Genomic DNA, 22,103 nt, shown 5'->3' on the forward strand with positions numbered 1-22,103 from the left:
ATGAGATTCCCCAGGGGCAAGGCCAACTACGAATAAAGATGCTTTCTGGCCAATAACCTGCTTGATGTCCCAGATGTTTTTTGCCCATTAAATTATTTTTCTATGTCTTAATCATGTTTTGTCTTCAACAGGGGCTGCTCTGATGTTCGGCCCTCCCCTTTGGTTGGCAGGAGTCTCTGCTGGAGGAGCCTCATGAGCAGTGACCGCTGACAACCACGGGGTGAGTCTACATCGTCACTCTCGTCTTCCTTAGGGACACCAGTCTCTGAGGGTGAAGATAGCAGGTCTCGTGAAGGGGGCTCTTAAAACACAGAGAGGAGGGAAGCAAACTAACTGCAGACACATCAAGCCCTCCAAAGCAATGCTGCAGGAGGATCATCTTCTCCCTATGGAAGCAGGGCTCCGTATGCTCACTGTGGGATTTTTCTAATCTGGATTTTAAACCCTCACAGAGTTAAGCCAACTTCTCTGGAGCCAGATGGCCCCTCTCGCCCCCCAGAGCAGAAAGCCCAGCCTTCTGCTTGTTGCTGCTCCCCTAAGCAGGCCTTGGGGGACCCCGAGCAAGCCTTGCTGCAGTGGCCACTGTAACACACTGAGCTTTCTTACCTCAGCACCGCTCAGGATGGTGGCCAGCTGCCCTCACGGTGAGAAAACGCCAGACCTACTTTGGGACAAAGCCACGCAGCAGATTCTGCAGCTCGCTCACTCTTTGGGAGAGTGCGGCAACGCAGAACTGGGCCTCTCTCAGCTGTGGAGAAAAAGGAACCCTCTTACACTGCTGGCGGCTCCGTAAGCTGGTACACCCACTGTGGAGAACAGTGGAGTTTCCTCAAGAAGCTGAAAACAGAGCTACCCTGAAAATCAAAGCGTGAAACTGTCAGTCGCTCAGTCGTGTCTGACTCTTGGCGGCCCCATGGACTGTAGCCCATCAGGCTCCTCTCTCCATGGGATTATCTAGGCAAGAATGCTGGAGTGGGGTGCCATTTCCTTCTCTAAGAACTACTGTAGGATCCAGAAGTCCCACTTCTGGGCATATATCCAGACAAATCTAATCCCAAAGACGCACCCCTGTTCATAGCAGCACTACTCGTAACAGCCAAGACAAGGAAACACTTAAGTGTCCATCGACAGGAGTGGATAAAGACGTGGTCCATATATACAATGGAGTACTACCCAGCCATAAAAAAGAGTGAAATGATGCCGTTTGCAGCAACATGGGTAGACTTAGAGATGATCATACCAAGTGAAGTAAGGCAGAAAGAGAAGATAAACACCATATGATATTACTTACATGTAAATATAAAACAGGACACAAATGAACCTGACTACAAAACAGAAAAAGACTCAAGCACGTGAAGAACAGCCTGGTGGTCACCTGGGGCAGGGGGTTGGAGGAGGAGGGAGTGGGGGGCCGGGGTCAGCAGATGTGAGCCTTTATACACAGAAGGATAGATACGGTCCTACCACACAACACAGGAGCTACACTCAATATCCTGTGATACACCACGATGGAAAGGAACATAAAACTTGTGTGTGTGTGTTCAGTCACTAAGTTGTGGCCGACTCTCTGTGACCCCATGGACTGTAGCACGCCAGGCTCTCCCATCCTTCACTATCTCCTGGAGCTTGCGCAAACTCATGTTCATTGGGTCCATGATGCTACCTAATCATCTCAGAGATCCTCTGTCACCCCCTTCGCCCTCTGCCTTCAGTCTTTCCCAGCATCAGGGTGATGGGACCAGATGCCAAGATCTTAGATTTTGAATGCTGAGCTTTACGCCAGCTTTTTCACTCTCCTCTTTCATCCTCGTCAGGAGGCTCTTTAGTTCCTCTTTCCTTTCTGCCACCAGAGTGGTATCGTCTGCATATCTGAGGTTGCTGATATTTCTCCTGGCAATCACCTGTGCTTCATCCAACCTAGCATTTCACATAATGTGCTCTGCATATAAGTTAACAAACAGGGTGGCAATATACAGCCTTGTCGGACTCCTTGCTTGAGTTCGAGCCAGTCCGTTGTTCCATGTAAGGATCTCGTTATTGCTTCTTAACCTGCATACAGGTTTCTCAGGAGACAGGTAAGGTGGTCTGGTGTTCCCACCTCTCCCTATATATATATAAAATACACATATACATGTGTAACTTAATTACTTTGCTGTAGAGCAGAAATCAACACAACACTATAAATCAACTATACTTTAAAAAAAAAGTAAAAAAAAAAACCAAAACCAAAAACAAACCCACAGAACTGGGCCTCGCGCTAACTGCAGGGCAACTGCAAAGCAGGGAAAATGCCCCTTGATCTGGCTGCCTCCTCCCCATTTGGCTAACTCCGTGCCGTATTCACTTTCCCTTCCTGACACTCACAGATCTTCTCCCAGAGGAAATGATCATATATCGGATCTCAATGTGACTGGCAATGAATGGGCCATCTTTTCCAGAGGTTTGTACTTTTGCAAAGAGAACTCTGGAGACCCCATTTAGCCCAAAGAAATGAAACTGACACAAAATAACTGGAACAAAGGAGTAGGTTTGGACTCAAAGGAGCAGTTGTCTTGGACTCAGAGGAATTTGGGGTTCTTCACATCACAGGGCTGAAAGCCAGCCTGCACACTCTGCCGCCGGAAGGGACGCAGCGCGGGCTGTGAGTCCGGCCATGTCTCTGTTCTCACATCTCATAAGCCTGATTCTGATGATGACTCCTCATGGAGCTGCCTCCACGAGTCATGAAAACTTGACCCACACTGCAGCTTAACTTTGCAAATGACACTAACGCCGCGTGCACGCGTGTGGTGTGCGTGCTCAGTTGCTCAGTCATGTCCAACTCTCTGCAGCCCCGTGGGCTGTGGTCTGCAGGCTCCTCTGTCCATGGGATTCTCCAGGCAAGAACCCACCCCAGTGGGTTCCCATTTCCTACTCCAGGCGATCGTTCCTATGACAATACTTGAATTCTTCCTCCCAGATTCATCATTAAAACGGAGGGAATGGGTTGGAGAAAGCCGGCTTCCTGCTCTGACCCTGCAGACCCTTTGATGGGCGGGAGACACTGCTCTCCACTGGGAGCTGGCGGCTGGCAGGAACCGCACTCTCAGGGGCCTGAACCCACCACTGTATTTATTCAAGGCGGCTTAAACTGTGGGGGCGCTTTGTGGAACTGGAAAGGCCACTCTTTTTTCCTTTTTCATTGCACCTCATGGCATGCAGAATGTCCAGGACCAGGGATCAAACCCGAGCCCTCTCCAGGGGAAGCGTGGCATCTTAACTGCAGGACCGCTAGGCAAGTCGAGAGGCGCCTCTGGACGCAGCGGGAAACGGGCCACTCGAGGCCCGGATCTTTAAACGCCTGTGGGGGGCGTGGCTCCAGGTTCTCAGACGAAGCGCCTCCGTGGGAGTCTTTTTTGGAAGCTAAATTTTGCTGTTAAAATGGAATCTGGTAACCAGCAGTAAATTACACAACTGTACTTAAATTCTAAAACAGTTATTTTTACAGCAGTTTTATGAAGTTTAATTTATCCCATTGCCCTGAAAGAGGTAATGAATGCTTCAAACAGTTCCACCTATTTTTCTATAATTGGCTACATTTGTTTCCAGTGTAAATATGCTGACGAGATTTGCATAGAGATTACACATCTAGAGCTGTTTTCCTTTGAGGGGGGTAAGCAGTGACTAACCCACTGCCCCTAAATGAGGAGGCACTCACATGTGCGTGAACAATTACAATTTCACTTGCAAATTAGGTTAAATAACTACTCTTCAGATACTTCCCAGGTGGTGAAGAACACGCCTGCCAATGCAGGAGACATAAGAGATGTGGGTTCAGTCCCTGGGTGGGGAAGACCCCCTGGAGGGGGTCATGGCAGCCCACTCCAGTGTTCTTGCCTGGAGAATCCCATGGACAGAGGAGCCTGGCGGGCTACAGTCCAGGGGATCGCAAAGAGTCGGACACGACTGAAGTGACTTAGTACACTCATACACACACACCGCGATTGTTTTTAAGAATGATTATTTTTTAAAATATACATTTTTAAGATTCAGTCAGCTCTCTAGACCTGTTAAGTTTTTCCCATTTTGCTAGAGGCCAATAAGCAGATTCTGGGCACTGACATGTACCACACTGTCTCACTCAGGTTTAGAAAACCAAACAAAACACACAGCCCTGTGGAAAATATACCCCAATGGATATTTGTGGCAAATAAAATGAGTAGAATGGATGTCCCTTTTAATTTCATCTACTTACCAACATTTCCCTTATAGAATATATCTAGTGACGAGTCTTGGATATACTCCTAAATTATCAGTTTAAAATTTCTGAATTCTTCAAAAATGTTTATTTTTCCAGATAAAACATAAAGTGCTTCAAAGAGGAAATCATCAGAGGTAAATAATATGAAGTGCTCAGCACAGCAGGAGAGATATCCAGTTCTTTATTAAGAGATACGAGGGGTGAGTGTGTGTGTGAGGGTGTGTGAGGGGGTGTGTGTGTGTGTGTGCATGTGTGTGTGTGTGAGGGGTGTGTGTATGTGAGGGTGTGTGTGTATGTGTTAGGGTTGTGTGAGGGTGGTATGTCAGGGTGTGTGTGTGTGTGCATGTGTGTGAGGGGTGTGTGTGTGTGTGAGGGTGTGTGTGTATGTGTTAGGGTTGTGTGTGTGAGGGTGGTATGTCAGGGTGTGTGTGTGAGGGTGTGTGCGTGTGTGTGAGGGTGTGTGTGAGGGTGTGTGAGTGTGTGTGTGAGGGTGTGTGTGAGTGTGTGTGAGGGTGTGTGTGTGTGTGTGTGTGTGCATGTGTATGTGTGTGAGGGGTGTGTGTGTGTGAGGGTGTGTGTGTATGTGTTAGGGTTGTGTGTGTGAGGGTGGTATGTCAGGGTGTGTGTGTGAGGGTGTGTGAGTGTGTGTGAGGGGGTGTGTGTGTGTGCATGTGTATGTGTGTGAGGGGTGTGTGTATGTGAGGGTGTGTGTGTATGTGTTAGGGTTGTGTGTGTGAGGGTGGTATGTCAGGGTGTGTGTGTGAGGGTGTGTGAGGGTGTGTGAGGGTGTGTGTGTGCATGTGTATGTGTGTGAGGGGTGTGTGTATGTGAGGGTGTGTGTGTATGTGTTAGGGTTGTGTGTGTGAGGGTGGTATGTCAGGGTGTGTGTGTGAGGGTGTGTGAGTGTGTGTGAGGGTGTGTGTGTGTGTGTGCATGTGTATGTGTGTGAGGGGTGTGTGTATGTGAGGGTGTGTGTGTATGTGTTAGGGTTGTGTGAGGGTGGTATGTCAGGGTGTGTGTGTGTGTGCATGTGTGTGTGTGTGAGGGGTGTGTGTGTGTGTGAGGGTGTGTGTGTATGTGTTAGGGTTGTGTGTGTGAGGGTGGTATGTCAGGGTGTGTGTGTGAGGGTGTGTGTGTGTGTGTGCATGTGTATGTGTGTGAGGGGTGTGTGTGTGTGAGGGTGTGTGTGTATGTGTTAGGGTTGTGTGTGTGAGGGTGGTATGTCAGGGTGTGTGTGTGAGGGGGTGTGTGTGTGTGTGTGCATGTGTATGTGTGTGAGGGGTGTGTGTATGTGAGGGTGTGTGTGTATGTGTTAGGGTTGTGTGTGTGAGGGTGGTATGTCAGGGTGTGTGTGTGAGGGTGTGTGAGTGTGTGTGAGGGTGTGTGTGTGTGTGTGCATGTGTATGTGTATGAGGGGTGTGTGTGTGTGTGAGGGTGTGTGTGTATGTGTTAGGGTTGTGTGTGTGAGGGTGGTATGTCAGGGTGTGTGTGTGAGGGTGTGTGAGTGTGTGTGAGGGTGTGTGTGTGTGTGTGCATGTGTATGTGTGTGAGGGGTGTGTGTATGTGAGGGTGTGTGTGTATGTGTTAGGGTTGTGTGAGGGTGGTATGTCAGGGTGTGTGTGTGTGTGCATGTGTGTGTGTGTGAGGGGTGTGTGTGTGTGTGAGGGTGTGTGTGTATGTGTTAGGGTTGTGTGTGTGAGGGTGGTATGTCAGGGTGTGTGTGTGAGGGTGTGTGTGTGTGTGTGCATGTGTATGTGTGTGAGGGGTGTGTGTGTGTGAGGGTGTGTGTGTATGTGTTAGGGTTGTGTGTGTGAGGGTGGTATGTCAGGGTGTGTGTGTGAGGGGGTGTGTGTGTGTGTGCATGTGTATGTGTGTGAGGGGTGTGTGTATGTGAGGGTGTGTGTGTATGTGTTAGGGTTGTGTGTGTGAGGGTGGTATGTCAGGGTGTGTGTGTGAGGGTGTGTGAGTGTGTGTGAGGGTGTGTGTGTGTGTGTGCATGTGTATGTGTATGAGGGGTGTGTGTGTGTGTGAGGGTGTGTGTGTATGTGTTAGGGTTGTGTGTGTGAGGGTGGTATGTCAGGGTGTGTGTGTGAGGGGGTGTGTGTGTGTGTGCATGTGTATGTGTGTGAGGGGTGTGTGTATGTGAGGGTGTGTGTGTATGTGTTAGGGTTGTGTGTGTGAGGGTGGTATGTCAGGGTGTGTGTGTGAGGGTGTGTGAGTGTGTGTGAGGGTGTGTGTGTGTGTGTGCATGTGTGTGTGTATGAGGGGTGTGTGTGTGTGAGGGTGTGTGTGTAGGGTTGTGTGTGTGAGGGTGGTATGTCAGGGTGTGTGTGTGTCTGTGTGTGTGAGGGTGTGTGTGTGAGGGTGGGGGGGGAGGGATGCTGAGACTGAACTGCCTCCCGGCCTCTGAGTGAGAACACAGCCACTCGTCTGCGTGAACAATGACTGTTATTTTCACTTGCAAATCAGGCCCAGTAGGTACCTACAGGGCTTTGCATACTTAAATTACTCAGTCTAGGATAATCCTAAAAAACCAGTAATAAATCAAAATAATCCTGGAGAACTATTCCCTGAAAGATAACAAAAGAATTAATAAGCACTGGCATTGAGCTGAATTAGAGGTTATTTCTAAGGTCCATGGTGCTAAGCCACTGTGGTGGCAACTCGTGCTAACTATTTTAACAGGCTTTAAAATTCTTATTGGAGTGACAAGCAGATGCTTGTGTCCTTAATTCAACATTGTCCAAAAAAAGGGGGGGGGGGTAGGACGTATAACCGCCTCATGGCAGGACAGACAGCTGGTGTTAGGCACACACGACTATCTCTTATTACAAATTTGTTTAAAATCGGAAATGAAGATTAGCCCAGTAATTTAATTCTCATTTGTACTAAGTTCAAGTCTCTGGTACCCGATGTCTGACAGAGAGGCCTCCAGGTAATCCAGTGTGCAGCTGGCAGGTCATGGTGAAGGCTGGTCACAGGCCAGGAAAACAGATGCTTCATGCCTTCCACATCCACTGGCTCTTTGGGACTCTGCCCGCCCCTGGGAGTCATGTTAAATGCTTAATCAAATGCACATGGATTCCTTAGAAGGTACAGGGTTCTACTAACAAGTACACCATCAATCTATAATCAAGTTACAAACCAAACTAAAAATAAATAACTGTTGGGATGACATAAATACTTTCATTAGCTGGTTATGTTTAATGTCAGAACTAAAGCCTGTGGTGTTGTAAGAGGGTCAGCCCAGGTCATGACACAATGCGTCTGTTCTGATTCCAGATGGTTTATCTGACTGATGGCATTCAAAGTTCTTAGGAAGTGGTACTTCACTTATCATGGGAATGGAGGTGTTTATAAAAATTTGGTTTTAGCACTTGAACTAGTCAATAGTAACATGTAGATGAGCAGGCTTTAGCGGCCAGAAGTGCTGAAACAGGCAAAATAATATGTCCATCCCCGGACAGGCAATATCCAGCTAATGGCTGCAGGGAAACAGTGTTAGGTCCCGCAAGTGGGGCACCTATCCCCTCATCCACAACACTATCTTCCAAGTCAGAAGAAGGATGATGGCCTGTAAGTTAAACACAACAGAGTCCACTTCAGGGAGAAGCTGCTGATGAGCTGGTGCCCTGAACTGTCTCTTATTTGAGGCGATTTGATTTCAGGATGGTCCACATCTCACAGTCTGGACTCACTGAGATCCAGGCATCAAAACTGAAAACATGTATTTATAGATATGTGTGTGTGTGTGTGTATGTCTGTGTGTGTCTGCTTAGGGGTGTAAAAGTGTGAGGCAGAGAAGTGGCAATAATAAAGCAAAATGCTGTTTGCATACTTGCATTTATCTGGCCTTTCATCCCAGACTGAGAGAACAAAAGCTGTTAGAGCAATGTACTTTTGAGGGCGGAGGATGAATGTACAGATCAGACATGGTTTGTTTTGAGACGAGCCTGAAGTCACGGTGAAGTATTGAGGCAACTAGGTTTTGTTAGGGCATCAAGCTGATAGTGGCTTTGGAGGACATATCTCATTAGGTGAAACCAACTCTTGCCCGGTCACTATTGTTGACACTCCTTTGATAAGACCGTCTATAATATGACCTTCAAGGGATATCACCCTGTAGAATAACAATGAGAAATGCAGTAAGACAGCCATTTTGACAGGTTCTTCTCAGAAACAGGCTGACCTACTATGGTGATGTCAAGAGAAACAGAAAGCTAGATTGACTTTCTAACAGAATTTGTCAGATCCCTACAAACTCCAAGGAAGGCTGCTTAAGCCTTGTTTGCAGACAAGAGGATAAGAGAAACACAGTGAGAGTAACTTGCTATTAGAGAACTGAAAAGTTACCTTTGACAAATCTTACGGATGAGGCCTGCTACATTCTTTATCTTTGGAAAACAGTGAATGATTAGAAGTTGAATCTCATCAGCTGTATGGACTATATAACTGATAGGCAAAGAAAGGAAAAATTTTACAGAACATACTGATTCTGTTTGTGCTGTTTCAGAATCATAGAATGTTAGCCTTTGTTTTAAAATTGTGTAGGAGTTTTGGTACGGAGGAAGAAATGCTGGATTCTTGAGATATACATGGTTTAAGCCACATGAATGGCATAAAGGATAACATTCTAAACGATAAGTGTGCATGACATATTTTAAGGGTACATCTTTCATTTCTTGTAAACAATGCATGCATGTAATACTGGTTTCATCTTAAATCTGGAATCAGTTGGTTTTTCAACTCTGACACAATATCAACAATTCTAATCTGTTTTCTTTCCATGTTTATTTTTGAGGTAGCGTTGTTTTATATGGTACAGCTTTGAGAAAGCTAAAAGAATCCAAAGAACTATCATCAGCAATTGGGATTTTTTTTAAAAAGGAAGAGAACAGAGGCATTTAGAAAACTGAACCAATTCCTTCAGAAACAACTGTCAAATTCTGAATGGTGAATGCATGATTCACTTTAAGAGCTATGTCAGTTTATACATGTAAATGGGAGATTAAAGATCGCTGGCCAAAACAAAGGCTCCAGGTTACAGCTACCAGCATATTGAAGTATTCTTCCAAGAAACTGCAAAAATCTAGACACTGATATGTTATGGGAAACTGCTTCACTCCATGCCCACAAGTCACACTTCTGTGCAGTTATCCTTTCTTTCTGTTTATAACGTTGTTATAAATGCGTTCATAGTATCATTGCTTTTTCTTTCTGTCTACAATTATCACGCCCCATTTACTCCCTAACTTTTCTTTTTTTTTTTACTCCCTAACTTTTCCTTCCAGGGTCCTCCCTAAAAGGAGAGGAAGGACCAGAACGAACACCATTGCTTCCTCATCTGGCATTTTGTTTCACTAAAGTGTGACCAAATGGAGGAAAGAACCCTTCTAAAGTTTTAGTTAAGCGAGAGCTCCACGTTTTGCTGGATGCCTGAGGGCCTCAGCTGCACATTCAAGGCCTGGAGTGGAGCTGGAGAACGTTTCAGATGGTGCTCGAGTTCACGCAGTGAGAACTGATGGGGCGATGACGTCAGCTGATGGAGATGCCACAGAGCCTTATGTTCTCGAACTGCGAGAGTGCAGATTTGTAAAGAAGTTATGATAAAGAAGAAACAGTGATCCAGACTCTTTGCATGCCAAAGAGAACCCAAGCTCCTTGCCATGCAGGCACTGGGTTGCAGAGTGGAATCGTCCACGTGAGTGCAAGTTCTCCGTGCTGCCTCCTGACAGTCAAGTCCTTGGAAATGCAGACACCTCCAAACCTCACCTCTCCTTGGTGACCTTCCTCGTTTAGACTGTCTTGACCTTGTGCTCAATAGCTGTGACATCTGAACTTGGTTAAACAGATGTTCACCATCAGCTTTTCCTAAAGCAGGGCATCCTGTGAAGAGTCACAACAGGAGGAGGAAGGTCTAACATTTGAAAGAAAACAAACACCAGAGCTTCCTTCGAGGCTGCTGGACACTGCTGTGTCTTCAGAAAATTGAGGGAATCTCCTCCAGTCAAGCTCCAAGGCCCCCTGGGAGCTGGTACATGATGCAGAGTATTCTTACCCAACATTCTGGCAGGAGCTTTGTGAACATCCTGTGCTAGTCGGCTGGGACTAACATAACAAAATGCTAACGACTGGGAGACTTCCACAACAGAAATTTAGTTCTCATAGCTCTGGAGGCTGAAGGTCCAGTCCCATTTCCAGTGAGGGTTCTCCTCCTGGTGTGTGGACAGCCACCTTCCCTGGATCTTCACAGGGCAGGGAGAGGAGGAACCAGCTCTCTGAAGTCTCTAAAGGACACTCATCCTACTGGGTCAGGGCCCCACCCTTATGACCTCATTTAGCCTTAATTACCTCCTTATAAACCCTGTCTACAAATACTGTCATGTAAGGAGTTAGGGCTTCTGCACATGAGTTTTGGGGGAACAGAGCTCAGTCCACAGCACACCTTTAGAGGCTGCTCTTCCTGTGTTGGGTGGGGGGTGGTCAGTGACAGTAGGCCGTCTTTCCCATCTCCAGCATCCTTTCCCGACATGCAAGGCCCCTGGTCAGTCATCCTTCTCACATCCTCATCCCCACGTTTCCTTGATCGAGACCCGTATGACAGTCCTCCCCAGGCGCCCCATCTCTTCAATCACACCCTCTCCCAGTCCAACAGTGTGGCATGCTGTTTCTGTACTTCCTGGATTTCTGACCCACCCTCCACTACAGTCCAAGTGGCTGGAAGAACATCCCGTGGCTGTGATCTCAGCCCCCCCAGAAACCCCTGCAGTGCCCAGTGCCTTCCAACTTTAGACATTAAAAATAAACATGCTGAATCCAGGATTCTCTAAAATTAGAGTAACTGACAATAATTGCAATGGCTATTTACTACTAGGCCAATTTAAAATGACTAAAAGTGAATAGGAGCATTATTTTACATTTGGAAATTTGTGTGAGGGACTTCCCTGGTGGTCCAGTGGTTAAGAATCCATCTCACAATTCAGCAGACAGGGCGTGTTTCCTGGTTGGGAACTAAGATCCCATATGCCCGTGTGAGCAGCTAAGCTGCTGTGGAGCAATGACGCCTTCTCTGCAACTAGAGAAGCCTGCACACTGCAGTGAAGAGCCTGCGTGCCTCAGCTAAGACCAGATGCAGCCAAAAACAAAAAACTAAGACAGAGGATAGAAAAAGGAAATCTGTGCAAATAGTCTGTGTGAAGGGGTGCATGTCAAGGAATACTGTTAAAAGACTGGGGTAGATGAAGAGTACCTTGAAACGATGGCTGAGCCCTGGGCACCTGTTCACACAGAGGCTTGCAGAGTGCTGTTAGCGTGCGGACAGCAAGGGGTCCTGCAGCTTGGAGGGACCTTGGGAAAGATACTGGAGCCTCGGACTCAGCAGAGGTCAGTACTGGCAGATGGTCTTCTGAGAAAAACATGGACGCTGCACAGAATAGATGCAGGCGCATTTATACTTCGCTGGTGTGGGAGCTTCCTCCACCTCACTCCAAGCTGGCCAGTCCTCAGCCAACGATGAAAGTCACGCTCCTGGAGAGCTGGAGTGTGCCGGGCCCCTTTTGTAGCACGTATGTGAGAGTGCTGCAGCTGGCTTCTGTGAAGGATGTCAGACGTGGTGACGACAACATCCTGTTTGACAGTGACTGGTATCAACCTAGCTTCTGGGCTCTTGCCCACACAGAGTTTTCTTCCTCCCCCACCATGATCTCTGTGCAGATAGAGGGGGTCCTCTGAATTGGGGGGCAGTGAGGAGACATGGGCCCTCTGCCTGGGAGACACGGAAGGGCAGGGGCTGAGCTGCGGAAGCTCACCTCTCGGGTCTAAGGTGTCTGGCTGTCAAGGACGCAGCCTGTTAAAGACTGAGAAAGGGCGCATCCCCATGTGCCACCCCGCCCTACCCCGAATCAGCGGAGTGAGGCTCGTTCCCAGCCTGGGGGGCGGACCCCCAGCAGAAAGGCCGAGGAGGGCCTCGGAGCCCCCTGAAGGCAGGCTGGGTACCCGGCCCGGGATGGGCAGGTGGGGAGAGGCTCCTGCCCACGGGACACCCTGGCGGGGCGGGGTCCCCCGGCACACGGCTTCCGTCGCTGGGGACCACACGTGCTGCTCCCAACCTCCAGATCACAGGGTTGGGTCCATCAGGGGGGCGCAGGCTCTGGCGGGAACCCCCGGGAGCCCCAGTTCTGGCCTGCCCCGGACAAGCCCCCAGTCCCTGGGAGCCCGGGTCTTCACCTGCAAAAAGCAGGTAACATGAGTGCCCACCCCAGAGTGGTTTAGAGGGTTAAATGAGGCAACCCCGCAGGCTGCTTCCTTATCTTGGCGACTGTAAACAGTGCTGCCGTGAACTCTGGGGTGCAGGTATCTTTCCAAATGAGTGCATCCCCCCCCCCCACTCCCCCGGGAACATACTCAGGAGTGGAAAAGAAACCAATTCTTTGGAAAAGACCCTGATGCTGGGAAAGATTGAAGGCAGGAGGAGAAGGGGACGACAGAGGATGAGATGGCTGGATGGCATCACCGACTCAATGGACTGAGTCTGAGCAAGCTCTGGGAGATGGTGAAGGACAGGGGGGCCTGGCGTGCTGCAGTCCGTGGGGTTGCGAAGAGTCGGACACGACTGAGCGACTGACCACCACCACAACCCGGGAGCGGAATCGCTGGGTTACACAGTAGTTCTGTTTTCAGTTTTCTGAGAAGCCTCCATGTTGTCTTCCCCAGTAACTACACCAAATTCACTCCACCACCGGCGCATGAGGGTTCCCTTCCTTCCCTACCCCTGCCAACACGTGTTATTTGCAGACTTCCCGGTGACGGCCATTCTGACAGGTGTGAGGTGTATCTCACTGGGGCTCTGATTTGCACTTGTCTGATGATTAGTGATGTTGAGCGTATTTTCATGTGCCTCTTGGTCATCTGTGTGTCCTCTTTGGAAAAATGTTCATTCAGGTCTTCTGCCCATGTTTTAACCGGGATGTTTGTATTTTGCTGTTGAGTTGTATGAGCTGTTTGTATTCAATATTTGTTGCATATTAATCCCTTCTCAGTCATACCATTTGCAGGTATCCTTTCCCATTCCGTAGGCTGACTCTTGACGGCCAATGTTTCCTGGCTTCCCCTGGGACAGTCTGGAGGACATTTCTTTTCCCCGTTGAGTCCAGGGATGAGCCTGGGAGATCCCTAAGGATCAGCTTCAGCTCAGACACTCACCATGAGCGGCCTTCACACCTCGGCACTCAGCAAGACGTAGCAAGACCCTGGTCTAAGCTTCTTCCCACCATAAAAACATTTATTTTCACCGGGAGTGAAGTCAGTCAAACAGTGGCTGGTGAAAAGCCAACTCTAGTCACGTGGGTGCATAATTAAGCCATGAAGTCAGATCTAAATTTTATCTCTTGGGCCACACATAGAAAATCTGTGCACAGATTTTCAGGGGGTAGACGAAGGCATGAGGGTCATAATGCCATCACTGATTTGATGACTTAAACTGCATGGCACCTACCGCCTCTGTAACTGTTTAAAGAACGTTAGAATAGAGAACAGTTAAGAAGAAAACCTCAAAGTTGTTTAAGAATTTCCATCTTGGTGTGAAAAAAATTTTCCGTCCTTTCTTGTAGTTGATTCTGTGATGGCAACGTGTGCCACTGGGATGCCAGGTTAAAGTAAATATGTAACATGCATTTTGAAAGTAACGAAGGGAAACTGCAAAAGCATTCTAATTATCTATGAGGAGGACCACAAGAGGGACAGCAGGTTACATTTTCTCCTGACGCCCAGCAAAGGGAGGTGGTTTCGTCCCAGCGCTTCCCGTTCTCAAGAGGCGGCCCGAGGAGGCCCCTTGCTGATGCCAAGAGTAGCAAAACCTCTTGAGTAAAGTGGAAATGATTCTCCTTTAATTCTGAACTGTGTTAGTATTCTTATTTCCTAAGGAGCTTCTAACACTCTCTAAACTGAACACAGCACAGGTGAGCAGTAAATAGACACATTACCAATTATTTGTAAAAAGCAGCTAGTTCCTCAAGACAAAGAGGGAAGCCTCATAATTTTAGGAATGAATCGTCAGTGACTGGAGTGAATGGAAAGAGACTGACGCCTTAAAACTATGAAGGGTACAGAGAATGTTTACAAAGTAATCACAGCTTACTGCGTCTGAATATTTGCACACGTCTACTATAGCCAACATAAATTTCTGACCAGTTTAACAGGTAATATTTGGGTTCTAATTAAGCAAAAGACATGCTAGTCAACTCTAAAGCATTTACATATCAAGAAGAAAACAGCCGAATACATTTGAAAATATTAATTAAAAATTATAATAATGTTTTAGAAACTAACTGAAAAGACTCTATCAATTAAAATTTAATTTCAGCTTTTCTCATTTTAATTTACTGATACTTATTTAAAAATTAAAAAAGATTCAGCTATATAAAATTTTAAATTATTTACTTAAAAAATTCAAACAATAAAACAAATGTAAAAGTAAATCCTCTCCTACCTTATACCTTCAAATTCTAACCTCAAAGAGCATGTTCTTTTTATCAGTCTGGCATGTACATTTCCACATTATCCTATGTATTTATAGCCTAACATATGTGTCTGGGGGTGTTTATGTGTGTGTAAGGTCAGTTTTTTAAAAACAGATCAAAGTACATCATGTTGTGAATTTTCCTCTGTAATGCCAGCATTAAGCATCTATTTAACCATTCTATAATGATGCATATTAAGAACTTTTTCAGATTTTTGCTTGTAATCTCAAATGCTGTGGAGCATTCCTTGTATGTATATCAGTGAGCACGTGTGAGTATTTATACAGGACGGATTCACTGAAGTGAGCTTGCTGCTCAGAGTTTATAAGCATTTTACACTTTGACAGGCGCCTCCAAGTTGTCCTTGAAAAACGCTGTGCCAGTCCGCAGTACTACAGGCAATATATAAACGTGTCTTTCCCTATGTGCTCCCTACATAAGATGTTACTAATCTTTTATTTTTGTCAATCCAGTGGTTAAAGTGAAATCTCATTTTGGTCAGTATTTATTAGAGTTTGAATTGCTTGCTTAGGTCATTTTTCCATTTTTCCTACTGAGTCATTGGTGTTTTACTTGTTGACTTGTAATTCTTCCTATACTAGTACCTCTCTGCCCATAATATGTTGCAAGACTGGTGTCAGCTAACCATCTATGGCGGCTTTGCCATATAGAACTTAAACATTTTTATGTAGTCAAATGTTTGGTTGTTTTAGGTAGGAGGGCAAATCCCATCCCTGTTAGTAGAAGTGGAAATTCCTCCATTATTTCTTCAAATATTTCTTCTTTCCTGACTCCTTTTCCTGGGACTCCAATTACAAGTATGTTAGACAGCTTCCTGTTGTCCCACAGCTCACTGGGGCGCTAGTCATTTTCTTTCTTTTGGGCTTTTAACTTCTCTTGCTTTGTTGTGAATAGCTTCTACTACTATGTTCAATTGCATTGATCTTTTCTTCTACTGTATCTAATCTGCTGTTACTCCATCCAAGGTACTTTTTTAAATGTCAGATACTGTATTTTCTATCTCTACAAGTTTCATTTGCATCTTTTTTTTTTTTGGTTGCATGGCATGGGGATCTAGTTCCCTGACCAGGGATGGAACCTGCACCCCCTGCATTGGAAGGAAGGCATCTTAGCCACTGGACCACCAGGGAATTTCCCCATTTGCATCTTTTTAATATTTTGTTTTCCTCCACTTTCTTAGGCACACGGAATTCATTTAAATAGGTGTTGGTACCATTCTTGCCTACTTAATTCCATCATCTCTGTCATTTCTGGGTTAGCTTCTAAGAATTAGTTTTTCTACTGATTTATGGGTTCCATTTTCCTGCTTTTAAAAAGCCCAGTCTTACTTTATTGGATGTACAGCGCTGTTCACTTTACATTGTTGGGTGGTGGAATTTGTTGCATTCCCCTAAAGAATGCTGTACTTTGTTCTAGTATGTATTTATTTAGGCAAAGTTTGATCCTTTTGGGCTTGCTCTTAAACTTCGTTAGGCCAGGTCCAGAGCAGTCTTTGGCACAAAGCGCATTCACCCTTACTGTTACGAGACATCTTCTGAGGACCGCGTGGCCTCCTGTGTGTTGTGAGGTCTTCCGCTCACAGGAGCCTTCTGTGAGCTCAGGATTACTGCCTACTGCTCTATGGAGGCTCTCCCCAACCCCAGGGGGTCCCGATCCTCATACACGCACAGGCTCCAATCCCTTTTCCGTCTCTAGAGCTTCTCTCGGGGCAGCCCCTCTTCCCTGGGTCTCTGCCCCATGAAACAAGACCTCTCGGTCTCCCAAGCCCGGCTCGGTGAGACAGCTGGGCTCTCCCTGGATTCTCCCTCCCCGACTGCAGCCCAGACACGCCCCTCGGCGGGAACTGGGAGCAGCTGTGGGCTTCACTTCGCTTGTTTCGCTGACTGTAGTCTACTGTCTAGTTTTCTCGTTGTTTAAGGCAGAAGTATAAATCTGGTTTCTGCTACTTCTTCATGGCCAGAAGCAGAAGTCAACTCTGACGTATTTTAAAAACATTATGAACAGCCTGGATAATAAAGGCTATCTAGTTCAGTAATTAAATTTGCTCAAACCTCATTACAAATTAGGTACGTTTCACGCCTACCTTAACTGGACGTAACCTCTGATCTTCAGGAGTCTGCCATCCAATATGATGTTCTGACAGGTTTTAAGCTGTCTTTAGACTTACGAGTTGTATTTGGGCTCCCCGGTGGTAAAGAATCCACTGGCCAATGCAAGAGATAAAAGAGGCACGGGTTCCAACCCTGGGTCGGGAAGATCCCCTGGAGGAGGGCATGGCAGCCCTCTCCAGTGTTCTTGCCCAGAGAATCCCATGCACAGAGGAGCCTGGTGGGCTACAGCCCATGGGATTGCAGAGTTGGATACAACTGACCGCGCACACACACCAGGGCAAAGGGGCTCAAGGGTGGCAGTAAAGACTGATAAAGGCTTGCACTTGAAATAGGCAAAACTTCCTGGGGAGTTCTTTCATTGGATGGGGTTGCATGATGGCACGCAGTTTGTGCCTTATGGGTGCTGGGAAGAAAGAGGCAGATTTTTGGCAGAGGATAGCAGTGAATATTTGAATAATCTAATAAAGACGGGAGACTAAAGCAAACTGAAATCATTAAGTCAAGCTTGACATACAATTCATTCTTCCTTTTAGTTTTCCTTCTAGAAAGTAGGTTCTGTCGCATGTGAAACTCCAAACTCACAGAACTAGAAGCCATTTAAAGATCTTATGCGAGAAACCAAAATGTGTTTTTGCCATCTCAAAGGTTCTCACAGCTTGCAGACCTAGCATGGGCCCCTGGGCTTCAGTTTATTACATTCCGTACAACAATACGCACCACCTTCAAGTGTTTAAGACGCACAGGCTCTGTGTCTGCACAGTAACTCTGGAAAGGTGGGTCAGAAGCACAGCCTTCACTTCATAAATGAAGACACTGACTTATCTAGTGAATGACAGAGGTGGGCAACAGAACACGCCAACTTTCCTGCCATCTTCAGACTCAGCGTGATCTGGTCCCTTTGACCTGCTATGTCATTTAACATGGCAAAGCATAACCTTCGCTGTGGGCACGGTCTGCCTGGCACTGGTGAGTCTAGAAGGAGGTCTGCGGGAAAGACGCATGTGAAGGTATGTGACTGTGAGTCAGACTCGAGATCTTAGAGCAGTCAGGCAAGAACGCAGCAAAGATCAGGGCAACAGCCAGGAGCCGAACAACAGAAACCATCTTACATGGTGCACCAACTCCGGTGTTTTTACTGTCAATCCTGCCCGCCAGGACTTCCCTGGTGGTACAGTGGATGACATCCCGCCTGCCAGTGCAGGGGACATGGGTTCGATCCCTGGCCTGGGAAGGTTCCACCTCCCTCGGAGCAACTAAGCCCGTTCATCACAGCGACTGAGCCGCACGCCCAGAGGCCGGGCTCTGCACCGAGGGCAGCCGCCGCCCTGAGGAGGCCGAGACTGCAGCTGCAGGGGAGGACCCGCTCGGCACGACGGAAGAAAGCCCGGGCGCAGCCACGAGGACTCCGCACGGCCAAAATAAATAAAATACAGAAAAACGCCGCCATCCATACACAGGACAAGGACACTAAGAACATCCAAATGAGATCATCGTGCTGAGTGTCTGATACTGCTTCGGCAGTGGCACTTACAGAACACAGCGCTTTGCATTTAATACATTTTCCAAACTAGATTAGGAAAAGAAGCTGGTCGGCTGCAGAAAGAGGCCCCGGCATTGAGCAGGGCGGTCCTGGCTGAGAACAGCGCCTGCTCCGGCGGCTCTCTGTGCTCAGCCGCAGTTTCGGAGCTGACACCAGCCCCCTTCTGAGAGTTGGCGGGCCGCTCCGGCCTTGGCACGCCAGAAGAACAAGAGTCACCGCTTGGCACGTGGAGTGAAATGGAATATTCCAAGGCTGTCCTCAGCCAACAGACGCTAGAGGCTAAGTCATCTGGTTATGGAGAGAATAATAAATAAAGCTCTTGCAAAGTAAAAATAAATCAGAAAGATAGTTTATATTTCCTTCTTTTAAAACTTTTCCTTCCTTTTTGTTTTTTTTAAAAAAACATTTTGCTGGGTGAAAGAAAGTTTAAAAAAAGTGAAGGAGCAGTGTGGGGAGAAGACAGTCCCTTCAATAATGGTGCTGGGAAAACTGGACAGCTGCATGTAAAAGAATGGACCTGGGGCATCGTCTCACAGTGTAAACAAAAACAAGCTCAACGTGGATTAGAAGCCTAAATGTAAGGCCTGAAGCCATACAACTCCTAGAAGAAAACATAGGAATCCACTCTTTGACGTAAGTCTTAGTGATACTTTTTGGACCTGTCTCCTCAAGCAAGGGAAGTAAGAGCGAAAATAAACAAACCTAATTAAACTTAAAAGCGTTTGCATAGCAAAGGAAACCGTCAACAAAATGAAAAGACAACCTACTAAATGGGAGAAGATACTTGCAGATGAGATGTCTGGTAAGGGGTTAATATCTAAAATATACAAAGAGTTCACACAATTCAACACCAGAAAAACAACCCAATTTAAAAAAAAAATGGGCAGAAGACCTGAATAGATATTTGTTTCAAAGAGGACATACAGACAGTCAACAGGCACATGAAAAGATGCTTGCAACATCACTCATTATCAGGGAAATATAAATCAAAACCATGAGGTATCACCTCACATCTGTTAGAATGACCACCATCAAAAAGACCACAAACAATAAATGTCGGCAAAGATGTGGGGAAAAGGAAACCTTAATTCACTGTTGGTGGGAATATAAATTGGTGTAGCCGCTACTGCAAACAGTATGGAGATTTCTCAAAAAATTAAAAATAGAACTACCACATGATCCAGCGATTCCACTCTTAGGTATACATTAGAAGAAAATGAAAACACGACTTCAAAAAGATACATGCACCCCAGTGTTTATAAGAGCATTATTTACAGTTGGCAAGATATGGAAGCAAGCTAAGTGCCCATCAACAGATTGAAGAAGATGTGAGATATATACATATATATACACAATGGAATGCAGCTCAGCCATAAAAAGAATGAAATTCTGCCATCTGCAGCAACATGTATGGACCTAGAGAAAAGACAGTCAGTGGTGTAAGTCAGAAAAGCAAACACTGTGTGTGTTCATCTATACATGTGGAATCCAAAAAAATAAACAGATGAATATAACAAAACAGAAGCAGCCTCCCAGATGTGGAGTGATTACCAGTAGAGGCGTGGGGTGGGTGGACAAGAAAAGGGAAGGAGACGAAGAAACCCAGACTACTATGTATGGAACAGACAAGCCGTGCTGTGCCGCGCTGAGTGGCTCAGTCGTGTCTGACTCTGCGACCCCGTGGACTGTAGCCCGCCAGGCTCCCCTGTCCACGGAATTCTCCAGGCAAGAGTACTGGAGTTGGTTTCCACGCCGTCCTCCAGGGGGTCTTCCCGACCCAGGGATGGAACCTGTGTTTCCTACATCGGCAGGTGGATTCTTTACCTGCTGAGCCATCACGTTTTAAAAATGCATTCAGTTTTAAAATTTACATAAAGTAAAACCCACGCCGGGCTTCCCAGGTGGGTCCACGGTAAGGAATGTGCCCGCCAAGGCAGGAGACGTGGGTTCAATCCCTGGGTCAGGAAGATCCCCTGGAGGAGGCATGGCAACCCACTCCAGTATTCTTGCCTGGAGAATCCCATGGACAGAGGAGTCTGGAGGCCTACAGTCCATGGGGTCACAAAGAGTTGCACACGGCTTAGAGACTAAACAGCAGCAGCAAAATCCACGCTATGTCTTTTGAAAAGCAGGTACAGGTGTTTCTGACAGTAAATATCATTAGAATGATTCCATCTCCCAATGAGTATTAACAAACCATGACATCATAGATATGGACAGAGTGGGGAGGGAAGTCTGAATTTCAAAAGAAAGTAACCAACCAAGAAACAGAACTTGGGAGTTTCAAAAGTGGCATTGAGTGAAAATCTAAGAGCATTACACAGACTATTTTCAGTTACTTAACAATCTCATCATTTCCATTAAGACATATTCTAAGTGTAGAAAAGACACCCAGAGCAAATCCCTGCCTGGGAATAACAGCGGGAACCTTTCCGTGTGTGTGGAGGCCTGGAGACCACAGGATAGCTGGACAACAGACAGGGAAAATACATCTTGTTGGAACAAAACCGCCGAGCAAAGCCTGACACAGTGATGTCTCTCCTGGCAGAGCTGTAAATAAACCCAGGCAGAGAATGCTGGGTCATTACGAAATGCTCCCCTTGGACCTACCACAAGAGAAATTTTAATCTCTTATTATATGCCTCACTCTGCCAAAAGAGAGTCAAATGATTTGCAATAAAATACTTACGCTCAATAAAATAATTACCACAGAAATAGAGTAAGTCATAATAAAGCTCGAGGACAGAGTGTAGAAAAGCAACGGGGATGATTAGCGTGTGTGCTCATCACAAGGGTTAACGGAGCGATTGTGCCTGAGCATTACATTACTGCTGGACTACCTCAGACCAGAGTGAAAATAAAGATGTGCCTACAGAAGAAAAGAGGCCTCATTTAAAGAGTGAGACACTTCCTACTGGCCCTAAACTTTAAAGACAAAACAAAACACCCACCAGGAGAGGTTATCTAGGGGAACAGGAAAGACCTTTGACCTAAAAGATACAAGTCTTGCATAATCCTTTCCCTATCATTTAAAACATAACTTGCTTTACCCTGAACCGAGGGGCATGAACGAGTCCTTTTTCATCACTGTAATCTTATCTTTAAATGATCTTAATTTAAGAAATAATTAAAGAGGACCTCCCTGGTGGTCCAGGGGTAAGGAATCTGCCTGCCAATGCAGGGGACATGGGCTGGATCCCTGGTCTGGGAAGATCCCACGTGCGGCAGAGCAACTGAGCCCGTGGGTACCACAAGTACTGAAGCCCGTGCCCTGCACGAGAAGCCATGCAGGGAGAAGCCCCTGCATCTCAACCACGGGCAGCGCCCGCTTCCTGCAGCTGGAGAACGCCCGAGCGGCAGCCAAGACCCAGCTCAGCCAAAAAGAGAAGTCAGTAAGTAAATACAAAATTTTTAAAAGAAGGAAGAAAAAGTTCATTAAAATCTAGCCTAAATGTTCCTGTTTCTTCAGAAATTTCTCAAGTAAGGGAAAGACAGTCTTTGAATCACTGGTTGGATAGAGAGTTCCAAGTGAAAGTCACATTTCCATGTGAGTAAAGATGGCGTTTGTTTATATTAAGGGTCTGCTTCACTTCTCAATTTCTTATTTGTGTTTTCAAAGCCTTTCACTGACAAGGATGGAATAGGAATTTCAACAGCTTTAGCCAATATTCAAA

General features: G+C 46.5%; 1 protein-coding gene across 3 annotated transcripts in view; it reads right to left on the reverse strand.

The window, feature by feature from the left end:
• Positions 1-22,103, reverse strand: part of LOC133050455 (ubiquitin-conjugating enzyme E2 E2) — a 352,912-nt gene that overhangs the window by 21,123 nt on the left and 309,686 nt on the right. The window contains exon 4 of one of the 3 annotated variants that reach the window (XM_061134624.1): positions 618-748. The exons of the other annotated variants lie outside the window; for them this stretch is intronic. Coding sequence (XP_060990607.1) covers positions 618-748 — 131 coding nt within the window. Of the gene's footprint in view, positions 1-617; positions 749-22,103 lie in introns of those variants that run through there. 3 annotated transcript variants of the gene reach the window in all.

The sequence above is a fragment of the Dama dama genome, chromosome 32 (genome assembly GCF_033118175.1).
Source record: "Dama dama isolate Ldn47 chromosome 32, ASM3311817v1, whole genome shotgun sequence".
NCBI classification, from domain to species: Eukaryota; Metazoa; Chordata; class Mammalia; order Artiodactyla; family Cervidae; genus Dama; species Dama dama.